This window comes from Calypte anna, chromosome Z (assembly GCF_003957555.1).
Source record: "Calypte anna isolate BGI_N300 chromosome Z, bCalAnn1_v1.p, whole genome shotgun sequence".
NCBI lineage: Eukaryota > Metazoa > Chordata > Aves > Apodiformes > Trochilidae > Calypte > Calypte anna.
In genome coordinates, this window is record NC_044274.1 from 41,653,611 (window position 1) to 41,676,164 (window position 22,554).

The 22,554-nt window shown below is 34.6% G+C and overlaps 1 protein-coding gene across 1 annotated transcript in view; it reads right to left on the minus strand.

Moving 5' to 3' along the window:
* Positions 1 to 22,554, minus strand: part of CNTLN (centlein) — a 178,812-nt gene that overhangs the window by 107,825 nt on the left and 48,433 nt on the right. Inside the window, 2 exon segments of the mRNA XM_030467597.1 lie at positions 4,740 to 4,935; positions 13,211 to 13,373. Coding sequence (XP_030323457.1) covers positions 4,740 to 4,935; positions 13,211 to 13,373 — 359 coding nt within the window.

The following is a 22,554-nucleotide window of genomic DNA, read 5'->3' on the forward strand; positions in this document are numbered from 1 at the left end:
TTCCATTTTGCTTTCTTCAAGGCCCAAGGCTTTCAAGCAGTGATAAAGTTGTCTGGTTTCCACAAACAATGTGCTGCAATATTACATATTTCTAAATGTTCACTACAATTTTGTGTCATCTTCTTACATAAATACTTTTTAGTATAGTATTTATTAGTTGCTTTGTGATACCTGTTTTCAGTTCTTTGCATTGCTACCAGTGGTTTTAAATAAGCTGAATATTGCCAAAAACAGTGAGAAATTTGTGGCAACCTTTGACCTACAGGGAGTGCAAGGCTGAGAAACTTAATGCAAATAAATTAAAAGGAAAAGTTTTCCCAACAGTAAAGCCTAAAGAAATGTAATACAAAATGCACTTTGTTAGGAAGCAGTTACAGCAACAGAAAAGATTCCAATCTATAAAACAAAATTTACAGCACCAAACTTTGAACACGGTATCTGCTTCTTATGCTGTATCATTAACAAGAAATAGAAAATTAAACCTCAAAAACGGACTTTAATTATTTAAATTGCCACAGTAAGTATGCTGGCTAAAATGTAGAATCTCTAAATAAATGAGAGTAGCCTCTCCAACTAATTTTTTACCACTTATATTTCAACAAAAATCAGTATTTTAAAGACTACTTTATAAGCCTAATAAACTGAAATCACAGGAATACTGATGTTAGAAAACCAATATAATAAGCTTGGAAGAATTTCTGAAGGCAATAATGAATACAGTTCTGCTTGAAACATTTTATTTATGTGTCTCATATAAATCTAAGAAAACCTCAAATTTTAACTTTAGCAGGTTTTTTTTCCTTAAGAAGCTTAAGTTACATTTCTGTGAAATTTCTATTTTAATTGATTTTCTATTTTCTATTCTGAATCTTTTAAAACTTAATAATTAGAAATAGATATTATTCTGAAAATTTAAGTGAATCCTGTATTAGATAGAGTGCATATACCTGTCATTAGGTAGATGCTAGTTACAAATAATATTTAAATGTCTCTTAATTACTTTTCTTTCATCAAGTACCATCTCATAGTACTGCCCTTGATGTCTACACACACATGTAAAGTAGGAGGCAACACAGAAATGACTGCATCAGTTAGTAAACATTTAAACACCATTCACATGAGCAATACTTGTGGTATACTAACAGTATAACGAGATGTGTGGTATACAACTCAGAGCTAGAAATTAACACCAATAATGAAACAGAATCGAAGTAACCATTACATGAGATAAAATTAATCAAATTCCAAAGGCTCCTCTATTGAAAACTATTTAAAATATTTTTGTTCCGTTCTCTTACTATATTGCTCAAGCATAGACATAACCAAAGAGACTCAAAATTCAAAGAAGACTCATCTCTGTCATTAGATAAAAGGTATCTAAGAACTGCTGAATGCACACATACTAACTTGTAAATAGAAATTTATTGTAAAGAAAATTCAAATTCTTCATCACATACATTACCAGAATAGTAAACACATAATGAAGAAAGTTTGCCCTTAACAATACAAGTGCTCCACAGACAAGAATTAGATCACAACATTAAAGAAAGGAATATTTTACCTTTAATGAAAGAAAACTGATATATTCTTGATAATAAAGCCAATAATATAAAACCAATTTTTGTCTGACTAGAATTTATTTTCAATAGTAAGAGAAGTCAAATACCAGAAAAATTATGTGCTAACATATGCAACATTGATGCATAATTCTGGATAGTGAGAGTCTGAAGATATACTGGTGCTGTTGATTGACTTTTAGTATGTTCCACAGGATGAACTTTCAGCGAGGTACACAAATCTGAGCATGCTCAAGAAATCAGTACTTTACAGCAGAAATATAATTGTCATTTAAAACAATTCTTTTTCTAGGAAGTATTGCTTGACAAAGGTAAGAAGAAAACTATTAGATGCCTACATTGCTTTGGTGTCCTGTTAATTAAGCAAAATCTATCCAATTCTACTGATGCAATCCAGAGATAATGGAATGAGTTAGGAGGTTCTCTTAATGACATTTAACTTCAGAACTTCACAAACAACCAGGACTCTGGCTAATTAACAAGTCACAGAAATAATGTGCTTTCTTCCCTTGCAGAAGCATTTCTGTAAGACATTAAAATTGGTAATGGGTATTTGGCTGTCCTGAAAATGTAGCCAAGAGTAAACATTATGATACAAACCTGAAAGGCAGACTCTGCCTTTTCAACCAGAGCAAGACAACATGTCAGCAAAATTTGGGATATTGCTATAGCACAATGGAGGAATTTTAGTCAAGAAAAAGGTTCACACACTGCATTCAGATGATGATGATATATTTCTTATCATAAAATGTCTGCTTTTGCTTCCTACATGCCTTCTCCACCAGCGCTGGTAAATATCTGACTGAGCTTGTTACAAATCATTCAAATGATTAACCTGATATATTCTGCAAAACATCAGGCTGAACAAATATTCACTTATACTCCAGTAAATTCTCCAAATAATCATGACAAGTACATTCCTTCAAATACACTGGGAACAGGAAGAGTATCAGAGTGTCTTTAAGGCAGACACAGGATAATGATGGAAACATAACAGAAAGCCAGCAGAAGCCTGTAGTTATTTGCACCCCTCTAGCTACTAAGTAATTTAGGACTGCTTCACATTTCTATCTCAATTCACATGAAACATGCTGGTTAACATACTTCAAGTTAGGTGCCACTAGAAGGAGCCATAGAGTAAATCAACAAAAGAAATAGTATCAATTCCACACTGGATGCGACTCAGTTAAAACATTCAGAAGAAATCAAGTATAAATTTGAATCACTAACTGTAGATTGTCTCTAGCTTCTAAAATTTTTCTAACTTCAGAAATTTCCTGAAGTTCTTTTAAGAAGTAAACAAAATCGATCCAAATGAAACTGTCTACTTGGATTTAAAATGGCTTTCAGCAAAACTCCACAGGAGGAGCTCTTAAGAAAATCCAATCGCTATTTTTTAAGGGGAGAAAAAAAATTAGAGATTAAAATTTAGAGTTTAGAAATTCCTTTAATTATGAGACAAAGTAATTGAAAAAAATGCTTAGTTTACTTGGTGGGAAAGAGTAACCTCTGGTTTTCCAAATGATAAAAAAAATATAAAAAAAATAGGAGGCTAGTAGAGTAACAAGACTTTCTAAAACTACTAAGCTATTCAGGATAATAAAGACAAAAGCCAATATCAAATATTTACACCAAGTCCACATGTGATACAGCATAACTGTATAATAAATGGTCACATAATATCCAGGTTGAAAAATGGAATAATGCATTCTAACATCACCTAACAAAGACAACAAAGTTTGCCTTAAACTCAGGAAATATAGTCCAGAGATACCATAAAACAAAATATAATCCAGAGATATCACAAAAGCTTTTAGGAGAAAAAAATTAAGTAATCGGACCAAAATAACTAAGATATATTTAGAGTAATACAAGACAATGAAAGCACAACTAGGTACTGAAAAATAAAATTTGAACATTCAAAAAATATGATCCAAAGCCATGTTCAGAGCAGAAACAGTGTGAGACAAATTTTATATTTATAACATGTTGAAAAATCTACCAAAATCTTCTAAAAGAAAGAAAAATATATTAGATTCAGAAAAAGGTTAAGAATGTAACAAAGGGTAAGCACTCCACAAGAAAGACATAAAAGAAAGTATTTTATCATTTGTGAAACAAAATTCACGTGTCATAAAATTAAAGAGAGCTTTAAGAGTCATACAAAATGTGCATTAGGAATTTTAAGATAAACATTTCAGTAATAATCTGGATGAAGTTAGAACATTAACTCTGGAATGACCACCATGATCATATGCAGAAGATAATATACTCTGTCATTTTTCTATTTTACAGTATATTGCCACTAATACAAACTTCGAGAAATGAAAACACTGGATTTTTTAATACTTGAGCTCATTAATATAAGCCTTCATTAGAGATCTACCTCATCTACCCATGAACAGCAAAGCTCTGCATTTAACATCACCTTACCTGTTTTCCCTTCTCTGCTTATCTAACAGAAAGAGTGCTAGTAAAACTGAAATACCCAGGTACAAATCTAGGGAAGAAACTAAGCTACAAAGTTTACTACCTGTTGTGAGAAGACAATTTCAAAACACTTCAAACTCACTTCCAGTCATAAACTGGCCTTTGGAAAGTGTATGGGGCATATATGTAAGATCTGGCACACTTGTAAAGAGAGAGGCCTGACAGTGAGACTGATGGATTTATTATAATAGTTCCAAATTAAGGTTTAATGTTAAACCTTAGAATTAAACCCTAGAAATTCTTAGACAAATAGTTCTCCTTACTGTAGTATTTTCATCCATCATCTAAGGTTTAGTTACATGGTCAGGAACAATGAAACAAAACCAGAACCAATACACTTCACTTTCACAAGGAAATGCAGAAACTTCACAATCTTTTCTAGGAATTTTTTTCCAGAAACACAATTACTTTGGTTTTACTCTTATTGTTGGTGTATAAAAGAGATTATAAAAAAGATTCTTGATGAATACACCATTATTCAGGTTTCTTCCCAGGACAGATTTAATTGTAAAGTACTTTCTATTAGCCACAGCAGAAATAGCTGCACTGCTGCAGCAGAACAGTTGCCTAGTTTTTCTTTTTAAGGAAACTGCAGGGGTTTATTATAACTATCTGGTACAAAAGCTTAATTCAAAACAAGAGGAAACAATTTTCATTATTCTATTAGTTAACTCACCTGCATCTCGTATTTTGGAGAATTATGATGTACTCTATTTAAAGCACTATGAGCCTGCTGAAGTTGCTCTTCTAACTGACAAATTCTTTGATCTTTTCCAAGCAGCTGATCCTGAAGAGAGGAACAGCTTCGCTGCAGTTGAATTTCGCTTTTTTTAACAGTTTCAAAACAAGAAGTTAATTCATTATAAAGCTATGAGAGGGGAGAAGAGATAGAACAGGATTAAAAACAACTTAAATGCAGATGGCCACATAAATATGAGAAAGTACACTCTAAGTAGCTTATACATGAAGATCACTCTATGTTTTGATAATTTTTTTCACGCTTTGTGTTCTCTTGCCTCCTGTCACACACTATGCATTTTAAAATATAGATTGTAAAAACACAACACTTTTGAAAATAAATGGACACCTAAATGTGAGAATTCATTTTCTACCTGAACAAGTTATATAAAAAGAAAATACAAAATTAAAAAATATATATCCCATATTAATAATAGGGGAAAAAATTAAAACATCTGTCATAAAAGTGAAATACCATTTTTTTCTTTTTAGAGTATTTAGGTGGTTTAAAATTTAAATTTTTAAAATGCTTTAGATAGCAATATAACACCTACTAATGCCTACTGTATTTGGAAATATGGTTGTTTAAATAACTATTTTGTGGAAACTTTTTTGACAGTAACTATAAAACCCAGAGATTATATTACTTTCTTACCTTGCTGTTGTACCATTGTTCATGCAGAAAGTAAGAGTATTTTATATATTCTGCAGTTGCTTTAGAAGAGAGTCCATGCACACAAAGAACTACAAATATTATACCTAAGTTATAACTACAATACATGTCATCTAATTGACCAAAAGAACTTACTTAAGAATAAGAGAACATAACAAGCAGCCATCCCTCTATTTTTACCCTTCTTTTTCAATAAAACTACCTGAAAACTATTTTAAACAAAATTGGCTTTTCACTTAGACAAAAAACTTCTCTACAAGTACTTCCACAGCTGACAATTTTCTTCAGAAAATTTCTACCATTCCATTCAAAATAAACTAACAAAAATCAGAATTTCCAAATCTATTAATTTGAACACAAAGAACTCAGGCACATCATAAAAAGCGTAAAAAATTTATTTTATTCTTCATTTTACTCTTTGTCCTCTCAGCTCCACTTCAAGAATACACTTGGTTCTCCTTTCATAAGCCTACATTGCTTAGATATTAAAACCTTTGAAAAATAATCACAGCTTTTATATTTGGAAAGGGTCTACCTCACACTTTGTAAGAAATTTGGAAACAATAATCTTCCTTCCCTTCTTTCTTCCTGTCATCTTCTATTTCCATGGGCTCTCAAAATCCACTTAGGACAAAGTGAACTCCTTCTCTGCTGTTCCCAAAGCATATATCATATCTCACAGTGGAAATTAATTCAAAATCAGATAGATAAATATTTTGAATTAAGCAAACTTTCACACTGAAATTTCTCTGCCTACTGATCCTCTCTTGTATATATAAGAAAGCTTACATCATCTCTCAAAATGCAATTATGGAAATACTAAGTATATGACAAGAACAAAAACAGATCATTTATCAAAACTATGCACTTTTTAGAAAATGTCCTTCCAAATGAATGAACATCAAGACAAACTTATAGCTACAACTATATAGCTGGATAATACTGGTATGACATATTGATGCTTTTATGACTAACAGCACTTAAGTGGTCATAATTATTGTATCTGAAAGTTAACATCCTACTAAGATGAATGGAGAACATCAAAATATAATTTTTTTTCTAGCTGGCAGCTACATTCCCTTATGTAGCTAGTGGGTATTTTTGGTAGTCAGCATTTGTCAGGACAAGACAAATAGCATGTCTTTTTACTTGCAGAAACTTTTCCAACCTTTTCTGCTTTGAAAACAGCAATAACAAAACATATCTATTTAAAGTATAAAACTTGCTAAAACTGTGTGGAAAAACCACATTTCACATAACTCCTCTTTCTGTGAGGCTTATATAGTGTTTTAAACAACATCAGTGCTGTAGTTTATGTGATACAAATTATTTTCTTTAAGGCATTTAACATCAGGAAATTTTAAAATGACAATTGTCTGTGAAAAAAGAAGTAATTTTATTTACAGTCCACATATAACTAGAACAGCTTCCAAACTTCCATTTGTTTGGCTCCCTATCTTTTCTTTTATGGCCAGGCACTGCTTTGTGCATTAAATACATGCTTAATGTTTATATTGGATTATCAGGGGGGCGTCTGACCCTGGGTTAGAAGTCATCACATTTAATTGCACTGCAGTAAGCACAGTCCAGAACATAGAGAACTGCACAACAGTGAAACAGGCTTACCTTTAACAAAGATACAGAAAGCCAGGTGTTGAGAGACAAGACATAAAATGGAGATCAAACAACCGAAGATGTAACATTGAGTAGAAAACCCAAGAAAGACCAAAATATTGTAAAATATTTATCTCAGAACTATCATGCTTCACAAAAAAGAGTGAAAACTTGGAAATCTTGACTGTACATAGGTATTTACCTTACATGAATGTAAGATGAGGTTTACCCAGAAAATTGTTCAGTCCCCAAGATGAGATTAAAAAATAGGTTTAAAAGAAATAAAAATTTCCTAATCATTATTATTTATCCTGTTTATGAATGTGATATTTTTTAAAAAATCATTTTAAAAAGGCAACAAAAATTCTTGTATTTCAAGAATCTCTTTCTAGTACTTCAGAGCTTTCCATTTCCTGAAACATGACATACACTGCTATGGGTGAAGACTAAAGCTGGGACTTCTGGGAGGACCTGAAGATATTACTCTGAAGAGTGCTCACATGATAGAAAATAATAAATAGCCTGATAATGGTAAAGTACTAACATACATTAGATATATGTGATGGCAAAACTAAGCTGGGTCAGACCAGTGAAAGCAGATGAATTCCAGAAAAAGCTAGTAAAACTAAATAATTAAACCATGCTATTCTATTGTATGTTAGCCAGAGTCATAGTGCAAATGGAAAAAAATGTGGAGGGAAAGAGTTGACATAAATGACCAACACTAATATCATGAGTTAGTGTTTTATAATTTATAATGCAGTGCACAGGGTTTATTTTGAACTAGGTTTAGACTGCTCATATGTATGCCAATTAACAGCTGTGATGTATTTGCCAGCTCCAAAATTTCCAGTTCCATAGTCCAAAAGGCATAATCCAAAATACTCTCTCTCAGACTCTTCTGCGTTATCAACTAAAGCACAGCAAGTGGGGACGTTCAAAAGATTTCCTTCACAAGTATACTCCTGCAAGGAAACAGCACTAATGTTGAGCCATCCATTAATATGAAACACTAGGAAATAAACTTGGTGGAAGAGAAACACCCTCCTACATTGTTTTCTCAAAACAGTGTATTACAAATGTATAGTAATATTGAATACATAGTAATGACACAAGTGAGAAAAAAAAATAAGTCTAAGACACAATAAAATTATAATGGAAATTATTAGGGCACCATAACAGAAATCCATGTTACAAGATCACACTTTTTATAAGAATTTGAAAGAACAAGGGCAGTTTGAAAAGTTCTAGGTTGAACGGAAGATGCAGTGCAGACACACTATATACAGTACATTCACGGTGTTTAGTTTTACAATAGAAAAGTATAGTGATCTTGTGAAATAAAAGACCATAAAGCTTACCTATCATAAAAGAAAAATTATCACACACATGTGAGGGGCTAAGAATGAAAGAAAGTACAGAATGGATATAAGTGTAAGTAGCATCAGACAACATGAAAGATGAATTACTCATAAAAGCTAAAGCGTTCTTTCCTCAACTTTATGGAACTATATAATTACAATTACCATGGTATTTTGGAAGTTATTTAAAATGTATATATAAATACATACAAATATATACATATAAAACTTTATCAACATACTTTCTCGAGAACAGAGAACAGAAGAGAGCACAAAAGGTCATTTCAGTCTTTTGATTACTGTTGCTACTGCAAAAATTCAAACTAAGGAGTCTTCAATCAATCCAGTATTTTCCATTTCCTGTATGATTCCTCCTGCCCATCCAGTATTCACCTGACCAATCGGTTTTGTGCAATTTTTGTGTTGTTTTTTTTAGTATATAAAAATTTGGACACATTTATCTCAGAAAGACTGTTTATCAGGAATAACTGCAAAATACTACAAAAACCTATTTATATTTCTTCCCTATATATAGTATATAGTCTGAGAACATTCAGCAGGTTTGTGAAGAACAGTCTTACTAAATGCCAAAAAAATGTTTCTAATCTGTACTGTAAACAGTATTCTTTAAAATCCTCCTTTATTGTTTAAAATTATGGGACTAGTCTTATATACAAAATTCTGATAAATGTGAATCTTTCAATTTTAACTCAAATTAAAAATCAGCATTACTCACATATTTAAGTAAGCTTAATCTTAAGATTTTTCTTTTTTCTTCCTTTAACTCCTGCACTGTCCTACCCATTTGCATCATTTGTTTCATCTACAACTTTGTTGTCGTAAAAAAAAAAAAACAAAACAAAACCAACATAGTATCCTTGCCTGAGACATTAGGACAATGGTGATCAAATTAACAACCGAATTACAATTATTTACCATTTTTTATTTCCCAAACCACTCAAGCATCAACTTCTTGTGCACACTACGAATATCAGTACAAAACTTTTGATGTATCGATATCCTCACCAATGAGTACAGAGTTTAACAGCACTCTGAAAGAACCAGACCCTACTGAGATTTTTTTCATCTATAACCTATGGACATATCTGAAGCCAAAATCTACTAGTTAGCATGTGATCAACTGTACTGTTGCTTGCTATACAAGAAATAGACTAACCTAATTAACACACTTCCCAACAACAGAAAACAGTATTGGACCTTGACCTAAAGCATGAGATAACCTTTGGTAAAGATCTGAGTGGATCAAAGTGCACCACTTTGATGATGACTCACTTACTGATGTGGGGTTCAAAATATTTGACTGGAGAGTATGGTTTCTCTCAGCTCTTATCATGTATGAAAAAAACTTAGGTTTTCACTTCAATTTGAGAGAGAACCTACATTTACACGTGTCAGATTTTAGTTTTACATTGTGAATTTGTGAATTTAATGCTGCTTACATAAAAATACTTACTGATGATTTTTAACTATGCTTAAAAGCTGCTGCATTCTCCTACTGGTAAAATTTAACCTTAGGATGGTGAAGCCAGTAACTTCTCACTCTGATTACAATTTCTCATGCTTGAAGGAAAGCAAATTATCTCCACACACCAACACAAGGAAAAGGACTATCAAAGGCAACAAACTGCAGGCACAAAATATATCACAACATCTGAAAATTTATCTGATACTACCCTGTTTTTTTCTTTTTCCTGGTGTACTTGATGCAGACTTCTGCAAAGCCTCAGCATTGAAATATCTCACTGTGTTTTTTAATTAAGCCAAAAAATCTTAATAGTGATCCATGCTTTTCTTATTAAAGACATATACTCTACCACTATTCTGTGTTTGAGAGGTGAGTTACCAGACATGAACTGCAATTTCCTGTTAAATGACAAATACTGGTATTTCACCTTCACCAAAAGGGCCTTCCACTGTAAGGTTTTTAATCAGCATGATTAACAAGGAACCTGAAGACTGCATCAGATCAAGGGGAACTACTACATTATAAGAACAAAGGCCCTAAATTATGATAAGCTGGCATAAGAGTTCAGAATCTCTTCTCGTCTTATTCTGAGTATTGACTGAAGTCACTCCACCTTGAAATTGTTGGTGATGACAGATCTATTGAGTCCCATTAATTCCAACACAGGAATCAAGTCCTCAGAGCATTTGTGACCACTAAAACAGAAGCTATACATTTTAGAAAAATATTCCTTGCCCTGAGAATGAGAACTACAAATACAATATGAAATAGGTATCAATTTGTTTCCATAAATGTTCTCACATAGAGAAGTTATTGTAGAAACACTTACTGTAGAAACAACACACTTTCAGATTCAACAATTCAATCTCTACTTAAACAAAAAAAATAGTACTATGTCAAGTCAGTGCAACTTGATAAAGCAGGTTACAGATCTTCACATGTGTATGCTAGACTTGCAAGAGAATTTGTGGTCCTCGGTGGATTTACATATAATCCAGTACAAGTTCATGAATTTGGAATTAGCTTATCAGAAATGTTTTTTCTTTTATTTAGCCTGCTGTTCCATTCTATACACTAGTATCAGCACAGAGAGCTATTTCCTAAATAGCAAACTGTTAAGATGAACTTGGAATATGTGAGCTATACTCAGGCATGTAGCATACACTGCCTATGTGACCACCAACAGAGGTCACTGATCTTGCTGTAAGGGACAATATATCATAGGACGTATACACAGATAGGCTCAATGCCATTTGGAGAAGTAGGGAAGTATTCCTCTGTGAATATGTGTATGGAATAGCTGACACATCCTTATCTAGCTGTTACAGTCTGCATATTATTAATTGCATGGAAGACAAACAAAATGCACATCTGTCTACAATAGTTTGCCCTCTCCATTCAGGGAAAAAAAGGCTTTTAGAGATTACTTTTAGAGATTCCAAATTTTCCAAAGGCCTGCTGTAACTTCAGTAGGAAGTTTGAGCTTTGGAAAATGCATATTACTTTGAAGCAATTACTGTTGGGTATTTTAAACAGTTCTTCTAATCAGAAACAGAACAGAACTGTCATGATAAATGATCTCCTCTTCTCTGAAGTTCTGTCAACTCAGTTTACCACACATTACACCTATTCCACTCTGAATTTGGGAATTCAACTTTTAAAAAGAAAGCTTTTATTTTTTAAAACTGGTTTCTAATGTATACAACTTTTAAAACATATTTTTTATATTAAAAATTCTATGTGCAATAGATATTCTGATATTTGGAAAAAAAGCTTATCAGATTCACAGTGTAATTTGTCAGAATGCTTGAGATGGCTTTTGCTGATTTGAGAAGGAAATGTTACTCATCTATATTGGAAAAATACTAAATCGAACACCTTCAAAGCAGCAAATGTTATAGTCTTATATGAGTTGATGTAATTGGGAGATACCAAAAAAACCTTAAGAGCCACACTGCTATTGTTGCATGAACAGCTAAGTAGAATTTTTAAGTCCTGCTGAGAAAGATCAAGAACTGCAAACTACCTTTCTGAAGCTATACTGAAATTTAAACCAGGCTCAGTTCAGAAGTGGCTTGCCCCTAGACCCATGTAAGTATACCCATCCATTTCCCATAGCACATAATTAACGTATCATGGAGGAATTTTCAATTTTTCTTGCCCCAGGTAGGTAGATGACACCCCAGATGTTCTGAACAAATTTGATGGAAGTCTGCCTCGAGCTTGTCTGGGCTCCTATTGCAGTGAATAAAAGACTTAATGGATATTGTTATTGCAGATAGTGATAAACTTGTGCAGAGTTAATTGCACAAGAATGTGATGGGCAATATGCACTGTAAAATGTTAACCAAGCAAACTTTTAGAGACCTAGTACTGATTCTGGCTAGACTTAGGCCATCTTCACAGTTTTATCATAAAATGCAAGCTCTGAGTAACACAGTAAAGGTAAACACCCATTTCTTTAAAAAAAGCACAGCACATAACTTGAGAAAACAGTTCTATGATTAGCAGAAGCTACATAACAGTTTTATATACAACTTTATCCGTGTCTTTTCTCACTGTTTCCTTAAAATGAAACATATCTTCCGCATTGCTTACAGACTGAAAAACACATCCATATAATTTGCTGTTCTCAAAATGAGAAGTTCTGAGTCTTGCACATGTGACAGCTCTTCAGAGTTAAACCTGTTTGGTAAACATATATATAGCTAAATGTTTTTAGTTAGTTAGTTATCTAACTAAAAAGCTATTGTGGCAACAATTTTTTCAGTTTATTTTGATAGACAAGTTGTTTGCATCTTATAATGGTATAATTGTTTGAGATTTGCACAAATACGTTATTTACAAGTAAAATGAACTTTTAAATTAACAAACAAAAAACAACAACAAAAAAAAAAAAAAACAAAACAAAAAACCTAACCAACCAACCAATCAAAAAAAAAACAAGAGTGTGCTCTAGGAAATGAAGAAGAAAACAGAGAAAGTAAAATTACATACAGAAATTTATATGCTAGGGAATCCATTCCTTTTTCCTTCAGATGTAACTAAAAATTTTTAAGGCTAATCAGTTCAATATAAGCTAGGGGCTATATAATCTGGCATGTAATTAGGCCAATAAACTCTGTTACTCTGCCAACCATATTTTGGTAACAATAAAGATCCAGAGATCTAAAGCATGTAAAAGTACACAGTGCTTTGATTACTCTGTCCACTGATATTGTACAGATGGATATTAAAATGAACCCTCTGATCATAAAGCAGAATTACATACTTTTTGATATGATGACATTTCAGCTGTATGAGCATCCTCTTGGTCCTTCAGTACTTTTTGTGTATCAATATTGAGAGCCTGAAGCTGCTTTATAAGCTCATCTTGCTGTGCTGTATGCTCAATGTTTTGTCTGTAAAGATTCTGCAGCTCCTGTAACTCCTTCCTGTGCAAAACCAGCCATAAAGAGAAATTAGGAAAACCAACAATACTGACCTCTGTTAAACAATTGTGCTAAAATTATTTTACTGCAGATAATGAGCTTCCTATTTCCATTTATTTTTCTTTCAATTGCCTTTTAAGCACTAGAAGTTATGCATAAAATATTTATCACATACTTTTGTGACATATCTACTAAACAGTTAATTCCAAAATGGAATGCCTTTTAATTTTCCTCTAATGCTCTAACTGCTCTAAAATAAATAGATTTTCACTACTGAATCAACACTTTCTAATCAATATTCAGTTAACTCTTTAGCACTAACTGTTAAAACGTAAAATACTTAGAACACGACCTGTAAAATAAGTTCTGGTTTTTTTTTTAACTACAACCATCAGAAAAAAAGATAACATTTTGCTTAACTTTCAGACTATGTTTCAAGCAAGTCTCTTCACTGAACTGCTTCTGCTCCTTACACACTCGAAGTACGTCTTCTGATAAATTACTTTTTGTGTGCAGGTACAGCACATTGCAACAACTACAAACAAAGTAAGTACACTTTGGTGTGCATTATATAACAACAAAAGCTCTATGAACACAATAGTAGGAACTGTGTTTTAACTGTAGGATAGCTCTAGTGTAATCAGTCACCTTAAAAATTTTACTGTACTGCAGATAGATCTAATAAATTAAGGTGGAAACCAAAATCACCAATCATTATAAACAGTGATTAAAACTTGGAATATTTGCTGTAACAAAAGTTCCAATTTTGCTGTTAAAGTTCCAACTACTCCATGAATACCTTCCAATGTATTTTCTACTTAATTCCGTGTTTAATTCACAAGCACATTTCACACTAGTGTGGCATCCAGATACTGAAATACAAGTTTATCACTCCAACTAGCTTTTTTACTTCCTCAAAAAAATTTCTTGGTGACCTCCAATGCCTATAAGACTTCTCTGTTCCTGGAATTGTCATTAACAACAAGAGTTATCATTACATTTTCAAACACTGCTGGAGATGTCTAGTCAAAGACTACCATACAGAAGGTAAGCATCAATACTTACTTTATTGTCTTTTCCTGAGAAACCAGAGAATGAAAAAGAAACCACTTCAAGAGAACTTTCAAAAAATTATTTCATGAGACCTATGAACTTCTTAATATGCCACTTCTTAATATGTTGATTATTCGCTAAGCATACAACATCTGAATAGTTATCTAAAAACTAAAAATACATGTGCCACAATAGGCAGACAACTTGTTAAAAATGTATGGTTTCAAAAAGCCTATTAACAGGCCTGTAGAGCAGAACACTTAAGAACATGCTTATTTAACAGTATTTAAGTTGTGCTGTTCTCAACTAGATGAAAAGTAGCTCCTTAAAACTAAGAATAGAGATGCATTAAGTACTCTTTATGAAACAAAACCAATGTACAGCTGCAGTTTGTACTTCATATGTACTAATTTAATACTGCCCACAAGCACAGCAGCAGAAATAAGGACACAGTGATATATGTGCACTTTGACAGACTTCCAAACAGGCACTTGTTTCATTTCCCTACCTGTAAATATACAGTAGAAAAATAAACCATCTTTGCACTGCAGCTAAAACAGGGATTACATTAATTTTGCAGACTTCTCAATCAGACCTTCATTTTGCTGTGTAAGGTAAAAACATAGACTAATATTTAATCCTCAGAAACTGCTGGAAATTTTGGTAGTAACTGCTCTCAAGACCTCTCTGCTATATTGATGCTCTCTAATTTGCACACAAATATCAATGCAGTTATCTGTCCATGTCACCTGAGAATGCACAGTATTAAGTGTTCTTTAATGGTCTGTCCACAAAGTGTATTAAGGTCAATGGCAATCTTTTTGTTGACTTTATCAGGCTTTGAGTCATACCTTAAAGGGGAAGGGATGGGGAAGCTAAACCTAGCAGCCATCTAAAAACTACAGCACAGGTAGAACACATTAACAGTTTTACTCATGCTAAATTCAAGGACTTTTAAACACAGAGAAACAGTCACAGTTCCATTACACCATAGCTTAAAAATCTAATTTTATTTTATCCTACTCATACCCTAAGTTGCTTAATTTTATTTTGAGTAAAAATCATACTAACCAAATAGCTCCAATCTGAAAAATTCTTGAGACACAGAAATACATAACCACTGTATTTAACTTGAAGTGGTATGGTACAGCTGCTTTTATCCTCCTCAGTGAACGAGGTACTATTTGCACACTGCAAATCCACACAGGGGATCTTCTTTTATTTCATTTTTACACAGGAAGGACAAAATCATGCTCAATCTTAACCAGAAGTTACTCAGCACCAGTGTTGCAATACAAAGAAATTTACAGAACAAAGCACACTTTATAACAAAGAGAATAACTTAGGGAAGATTTGAACCAGGAATGGTGAGAGACAGATGTTGACTGGGCTAGCAAGCAAAGGGCACCAGCTAGTGTGGACATGAAATACCTTACAATGAACAACACAAGGCTCAGGGCCTCCAGCATATGCAAATAAAAAAGGGAATGTTGACAGGTCATCAGTCTGGGGGAGACTCGCAAGAGTCTTCCTGGGAAATAAGCAAAACTGGGTGCCCATCTGAAGTTGCTGTTCAAACGCATGTAGCATGTCCCCATGAAGAATCACAGGAGGAATTAAGAGATCTTTCTGCAGTTGTAGGGCTCAATGGGATCACAGAAACAAGGTGGGACAACTCACATGACTGGTGTGCTGCCATGCACATACAAGCTCTTTAGGAAGGACAGGGATTGGAAAAAGCTGTCCTTCATGCAAAAAGGTAGCGTAAATGGATAAAGATAGTCGTTTGGGATGGGCAGTGTGCAAAGTGTGGGATCGGTGTTGGTAGAGCAATGTGAATGCCATGGTGACTGCGACTGATCCTTTCTGAGAAGGAGGTAGAATGAAGGCCTCTTCAGAAAACTGGAAAAAGATTAATGTTTGCAGACCCTTGTCTTCATGGGGGACTTGAATCATTCCACTGTGTGCTGGAGAGACAACACAGCAGGGTACAAACAAACTCCAGGAGGTTTCTGGAGTGTTTTGAGGATAACTTTTTTCTACAGGCAATCAACAGGCTGAAAATGGGGGACACAATGTTGACCCTTGCATTTACAAACAAGGAAGAACCAGTCAGGGATGTAAAGGTCAGCAGCATTAAGGTCAGGGTCAGCCTTGTCTGCAGCAACCTTGAAATTATCCTAAGTGTCCCAAGAAGGGGGAGAAAGGCTAAAAGCAGGACAATGATGTATTTCAAGAGTGGACTTGGGCTATTTTCATGGACCTTGTTGGAAGAATCCAGTATAATACTGGCCTAGAGAGGAGGATCCATGAAAGCTGTTTTATTTTTCATGGATCACCTCCCCAGGATGGTCCATTACTGTGAGAAGGATGTCAGACAAGCTAGCTGAAGGCTTGCATGGATAAACATGGGGCTTCCCTGACTAAATTCAAACATAAAAGGAAGGATACAAGATGTAGAAGCAAGGGTGGGCAACAAGGAGGAATGGAGAGACATTGTCTAAAAAAGTATGGGTAAGGTTAGGAAAGCCAAAATCTGTGTGGAGTTGAGTCTAGTGAGAGACATGAAGGTTTCTCTAAGTACATTAGCAGCAAAATCAAGTCAAGGGATAAGCAGGCTCAATACTGAGAACAGCAAGGGTTATGGGAGCGAAGAACATACAAAAGACCAAAGTACTCAATGCTTTCTGCAGCTCTGTCTTACAAAGAAACACTTGTTTCCAGCAATCACAGGTACCTGTGACTCAGTCTCAGAGAAGGATCAGATCAGGGAACATTGAAACAAGCCTGTAAAGCACATGTTCATGGGACTTGATGTGATGCATCTCTGAGAGCTAAGACAGGCTCAATGATCTTTGAAAGGTTATGGCTATCAAGGAGCTTCCTGAGGACGGGAAAAAAGCACATTGCTCCTATGTTCAAGAAGGATCTGGGGAACTAGAGCAGTCAGTCTCACCTCAGTGACTAGGATGGTGATGGACTACATAACAGACAAGATGATCACTGGGAGCATTCATCATGAATTTACTTTGAGGAAATGATGCTTAATCAACCTGACCACTCTACCTGATGAAATTACTAGTTCAGTGGGTGAGGGGAGAGAAGTGGACATTGTTTATCTTCAGTATAGTGAGGCTTTTAACACCACCTCCCATAAAATGCTGATAGACAGACTGATGAGGTACAGACGACATAAGGACAAAGTAAGGTGGACTTGAAGCTGTCTGAACTAATGAGCTTAAAGAGTTGCAATCTGTGGCACAAAGAGCCTAATTGAAGGCCAGGCACCAGAAGAATATCCTAGGGATGAAGGACAGGGGCAATAATTTTTAAAATCTTCATCAATGACCTGGACAATGGGACAGAGTAAACAGTAGCAAGTTTGACCAACTGTTTCTGCTGCCATTCAGAGGGACCTCAACAGGCTGGACAACTGGGCTAACAGGAACCTCAGGAGGCTAAACAAAGGGAAGCAAAAATTACTGTCCCTAGGGAGTAATAACCCCATGTACTAGCACAATCTGGGGGCTGACCAGCTGGGAAAGAAATGTCAGAAAATGCCCTGGGAATCCTGGCAGACACCAGGTTGATCATGAGGCAGTAATGTGCCCCTGTGGCAAAGGCCAATGACAACCTGAAATGCACCAAGAAAAGCATTCCTAGTAGCAGGAGGGAGGTGATCTTTCTCCTCTTCAGAACTGGTAAGATATGTTGGTTCTGTGCTCCCCTCTGGGCTCCCCAGTAAAAGGGAGACACAGACATGCTGGACTAAGTAAAGGACCACAAAGACAGTGAAAGCACTGGAGCATCTCTCATACATAAAAAGGCTGGGAAAGTTGGAACTGTTCAGCCTGGAGAAGGGAAAGTTCAGGGCGATATTATCAAGATGTATAAATACCTGATTGAAGTCTATAAAGAAGAGTCAGACAGACTCCTCTCAGTGGTGGCCAGTCACAGGACAAGGTGCAATGGGCACAAAAAACACCAAAAGAAATTCTAGTTATATGTAAGAAAAACATTTTTTTTTTTTTACTGTAGAAATGGATTAACATTGGACCAAGCTACCAAGACAGGCTGCAGCATCTCTGTTCTGGGACATACTCAAACTCAAGTGGACACCATCCTGTGCAGATTGCTTGAGTACAGGGCTGGACCTGCTAGAGCAGCAGGACTACACACGCTCCAGAAGTGTCTGACAGTCTCAGCCATTCAAAATTCTGTGTGATTATGTTAATAATTTGCTTGAAGCCTGGTCAAAGAGAGTATACAAAATCAACCCCATGACAATCAGTATAACAGTTACAATATAAAAATTAATTTCTGATCTAAATATCTATTAATATGCCTTCTCATATGCTTATTAATGCTTAATCAAATCAGCAAATTACTAAGCACTCTATAAGAGAGATACCTTCCTACACTAAGAGCATTTAACTCCCATTAACAATGAAGTCACTAGATATTACTGAGAAAAAAACCCTCACCTGTCTCACCTTTCTGTAATCTAACACCGAGACCAATGCAATGTGAAACCAAGAAATTTACAGAAAGTAAGCTACACTCATCAATCCACAAAGAGCGTGGTACAAAAACAGCCAGGTTTTGCTCGCACCAAAACATAAGAGCATAACTAAATTATTTCCGCCACTAAAGTAAGACTAGAATAGCCTAGGCAGCTTTGGCTTTAAACATTTCAAGGCTGATACTACATGAAGACACTGCAAACTTAACTGCAGCAAGACTCCAAGATTTGGTAATTGTACTAACAATAAGAATTTAAGATTCAAACTGCTGTTCATTAGAGATAACTTTGGTGATCACGTATGACTGGAGCGTGAACTTAAGTTTCCTCCTATCCTGAGGGTAATGTTTTTAAAAAAAAACAAGACATTACGTGCTGTACATATCAATAGTTTAAGAGTAAACTGTGGCTTTCCTGGGATGCAAATGAAGTAGCTAACGTCACTCCAGAAGCTATCTAACTGGGCTGTCAATGTAGTTAATGGCCATTACACTCACCACATCAGGTGATGCTGTTGGCTTTGTTTCACCAGCACGGTTCGGGTGAATATGATGGGATGCAGTATGCCTCAGCTATCCTTGTTACCAAGGGAATATAGAAGGGTTTGGGGTAGTTCAGGTAATCTCTAGATTCCATTACCTGTAGTTTAGAAATACAGCACAGTGACAGGCACTATGAATTATGGCTTCTCAAGGGAATGGCATAGATAGTGCAAATGGTTTACAGCACAAAGCAAAGAATAACCTGAAAATCCCAGAGCAGCAAAATAAGGGCTGAGTAGAAATCTGACTGCCTCATAATTTACAGCATTGAAGTAAACAGCCATAGCAGGGACAACAACAACAACAACAACAACAACAACAACAAAATTACAAACGAAAGAACTACAACAACAAAAAAAGAAGCAATATTGTGTTACAATAAAAAGTGGTTATAAATTGATTAGGAATATATTTGGATTATGAAGTCCTGGTACACACTGCCAGTGAGAATATAGGGAGAAGGTATCTGATTTACATTACATTATATTTTAATATATTAGCAAGCAGTTCAGTATTTCCTATGTATCTGTGACAACAAGGGTCAAGTCTGAGTGATTCACTCAAACCTCTACTATGTCATGTTCAGAGTTTGGCATCTTACCAAAGTAAGATACAGACTACTGCACGCTTAGCAGTAAATACCAAGTTCTAAATAATGACACTAAGCATAATTTTAAAACAAACAAACAAAAAAATAAAATAAAACACTGGAGTTAAACTTCAGAAACAAAATCAGCAAAATCTAACATTCTTCAAGACAACAAAAACAGTAAGGCTACCAGGGACTCTAAACAACCAGAAAATCCATACTGAATGCAAACACACAAAATTTAACAAGGAAATGTATTCCATAGCTACTTCAGGAATTTGAAACTAAACTCAGTGATGCAAAGTGTGCTTTGCAACAACAGAGTCAGCAAAGAAAGATGTTGGCTTCTTGAAGACACACACTGTTCAGGACATACCCTGAAAATATTGCCTGTTCACTGGTCTAAGAAAATTTATCCTCCAGACCTCAGAAATATTTAACAGACTTTTACTGACAGCGGGCAGGATTTTCAAAAACACCTGATATTCTGTAGGACCAGAGTTAGACTGGAGTACTTTTCTTCAGAATTTTCATTGCTAATAATTTTCTGTTAAATACTTCAACTTAAGGAAAATTATTTTCCTAGCATCCACAGACATACCTACTTTCAAACAAAAAAAAGCTCTTGATAACAAACAGATATGCAGAACAGAACAAGAAGTTACAACTGCACAAGAAACAGAGCACCAGAGCAGTCTGCACACAGACCCTTAAAGATTTTCCTTTCCCATTTATTTAAGCATCTACTGTAAAAATTTCAGATAATACTACCAAAATGTCAGCTGTAGGAGTATTTTTCTGGATCTGTCTATATTGCATAAGAAGAAGACACCAAATAAAGTAAGACAGTTTTCTTCCTTCTTCCTCCAGGGCTTGTTTCTCATAATCACAACTACACTCCTATTTCATTTCCAAAAAAGGGGCTGGGTGAGGAAGACAGGCAGGAGAGGGAGAGAGAGTGGTGGGGAGAACAGAGAGAGATTTGCAGATCAGTCTTTTTCAGCTCCAAAGTTTGAAATTGAAGATGGGAAACTGGAAACAGTAAGGAAGATGGGTTATTTTCCACACTACTTAATTTTCTGCCAGCATTAAAAGACAACTGAGTATTCAAAGTGACTAAGTTTTAAACAAGGACACCATAAAAAAACAACCAAACAAATTACCTGGTTAAAAAAAAGACAAACCAAATGCTACAATCAGAATACCAGTACAGTTCTAAGGTCTTGGCCTAAGAAGATGAGAACATTTAAAGACTTCATTGTCTCCTCAGTTTTTTTCCTGTAACTCTGGAGTTGTCACTTTCTTAAGTAAGTAGGAGTCTGTTTAGGAGTTTTGGTTACTTTTATTATTTTGCCTTTTTCTTTTTCATTAAGAAACAACAGAAAAAATAGCTTTATCTATGCACTGACACCTAGGGAAGATAAGGAGAAGCTTCAGTAGTCTCTGCTATGAAAAATACGAAATATTTGAACTTCTTAGTCTGCACTGATAATGACTGAACCAGTAAAATACACAGATATTTTTAATTTACAAAAACTATCTGATAAGCCTCTTTCCATAATAGAAGCATTTAGCCAGAACGTTTATCCAAAGACAGTTCATTAAGAAAGATTAGCAGATGTTATATTAATTATACTAGTCCAATACATACATATATAATCTGTCAAGTATAACTCAAATGCTAGTGACATAGAAAATACTATCACTCATCACAATACCATTTAAGTCTCTAGGAAGGAAAACATTTAGACACACAGAAAAACATACATGATCAGTTTGCCACACTCTTTTCCCTTAATTTCTAAGGTTGATTCTATGGAACAACAAACAAAAAAAGACTTCCAACACTTTAAAATAATTATGTTGTCCATCTTTTAGTTACCTCAAGTTGAGACCTTATGTTCCAAAAAGGTACTTATTCTAACTTTAAACAAGATGTCCATGACAAATGCTAGGATGTTGTTCTGCAATAAATAGCAAAAGGCACTTTCAGAAATTTTAAGTTCAATGATTTGGAAAACTCAGCCTGCAATATCCTAAAGTGCAGCAAACAAGTAATAACCTTGCAAACCTTGATTGCTTGACTTTAAAAAATGCCTTCTTTGCAAATACATATACTTGAGAATAATTTCAGAAGATAAAAAAAACTATTAGTCCACTGATGAATTAAACAAATTCCAGTGATTGCCTGCTCAATACAATTTCTGATTAACTTACCTATTTTTGACTTTTTAAAACTTTAGAAACTTTAAATATGAAATAATTAAGAAAACAGTTTTCCTGCAAAGATTTCAACAAATACTAGGATGACAATTTAGGTCAAAGGAATAAAATAATCATATTTCTATTCATTCCCCCAAAATACTTAGACACTGACTCCCTATAGTAAAATTGTTTCTGTTTGGAAAGCAAAAAGGAGTGTCCATATCTATGATTTCTGAATCCCAACTGTAGTTTTTCAGGCATAAACACAGCTTA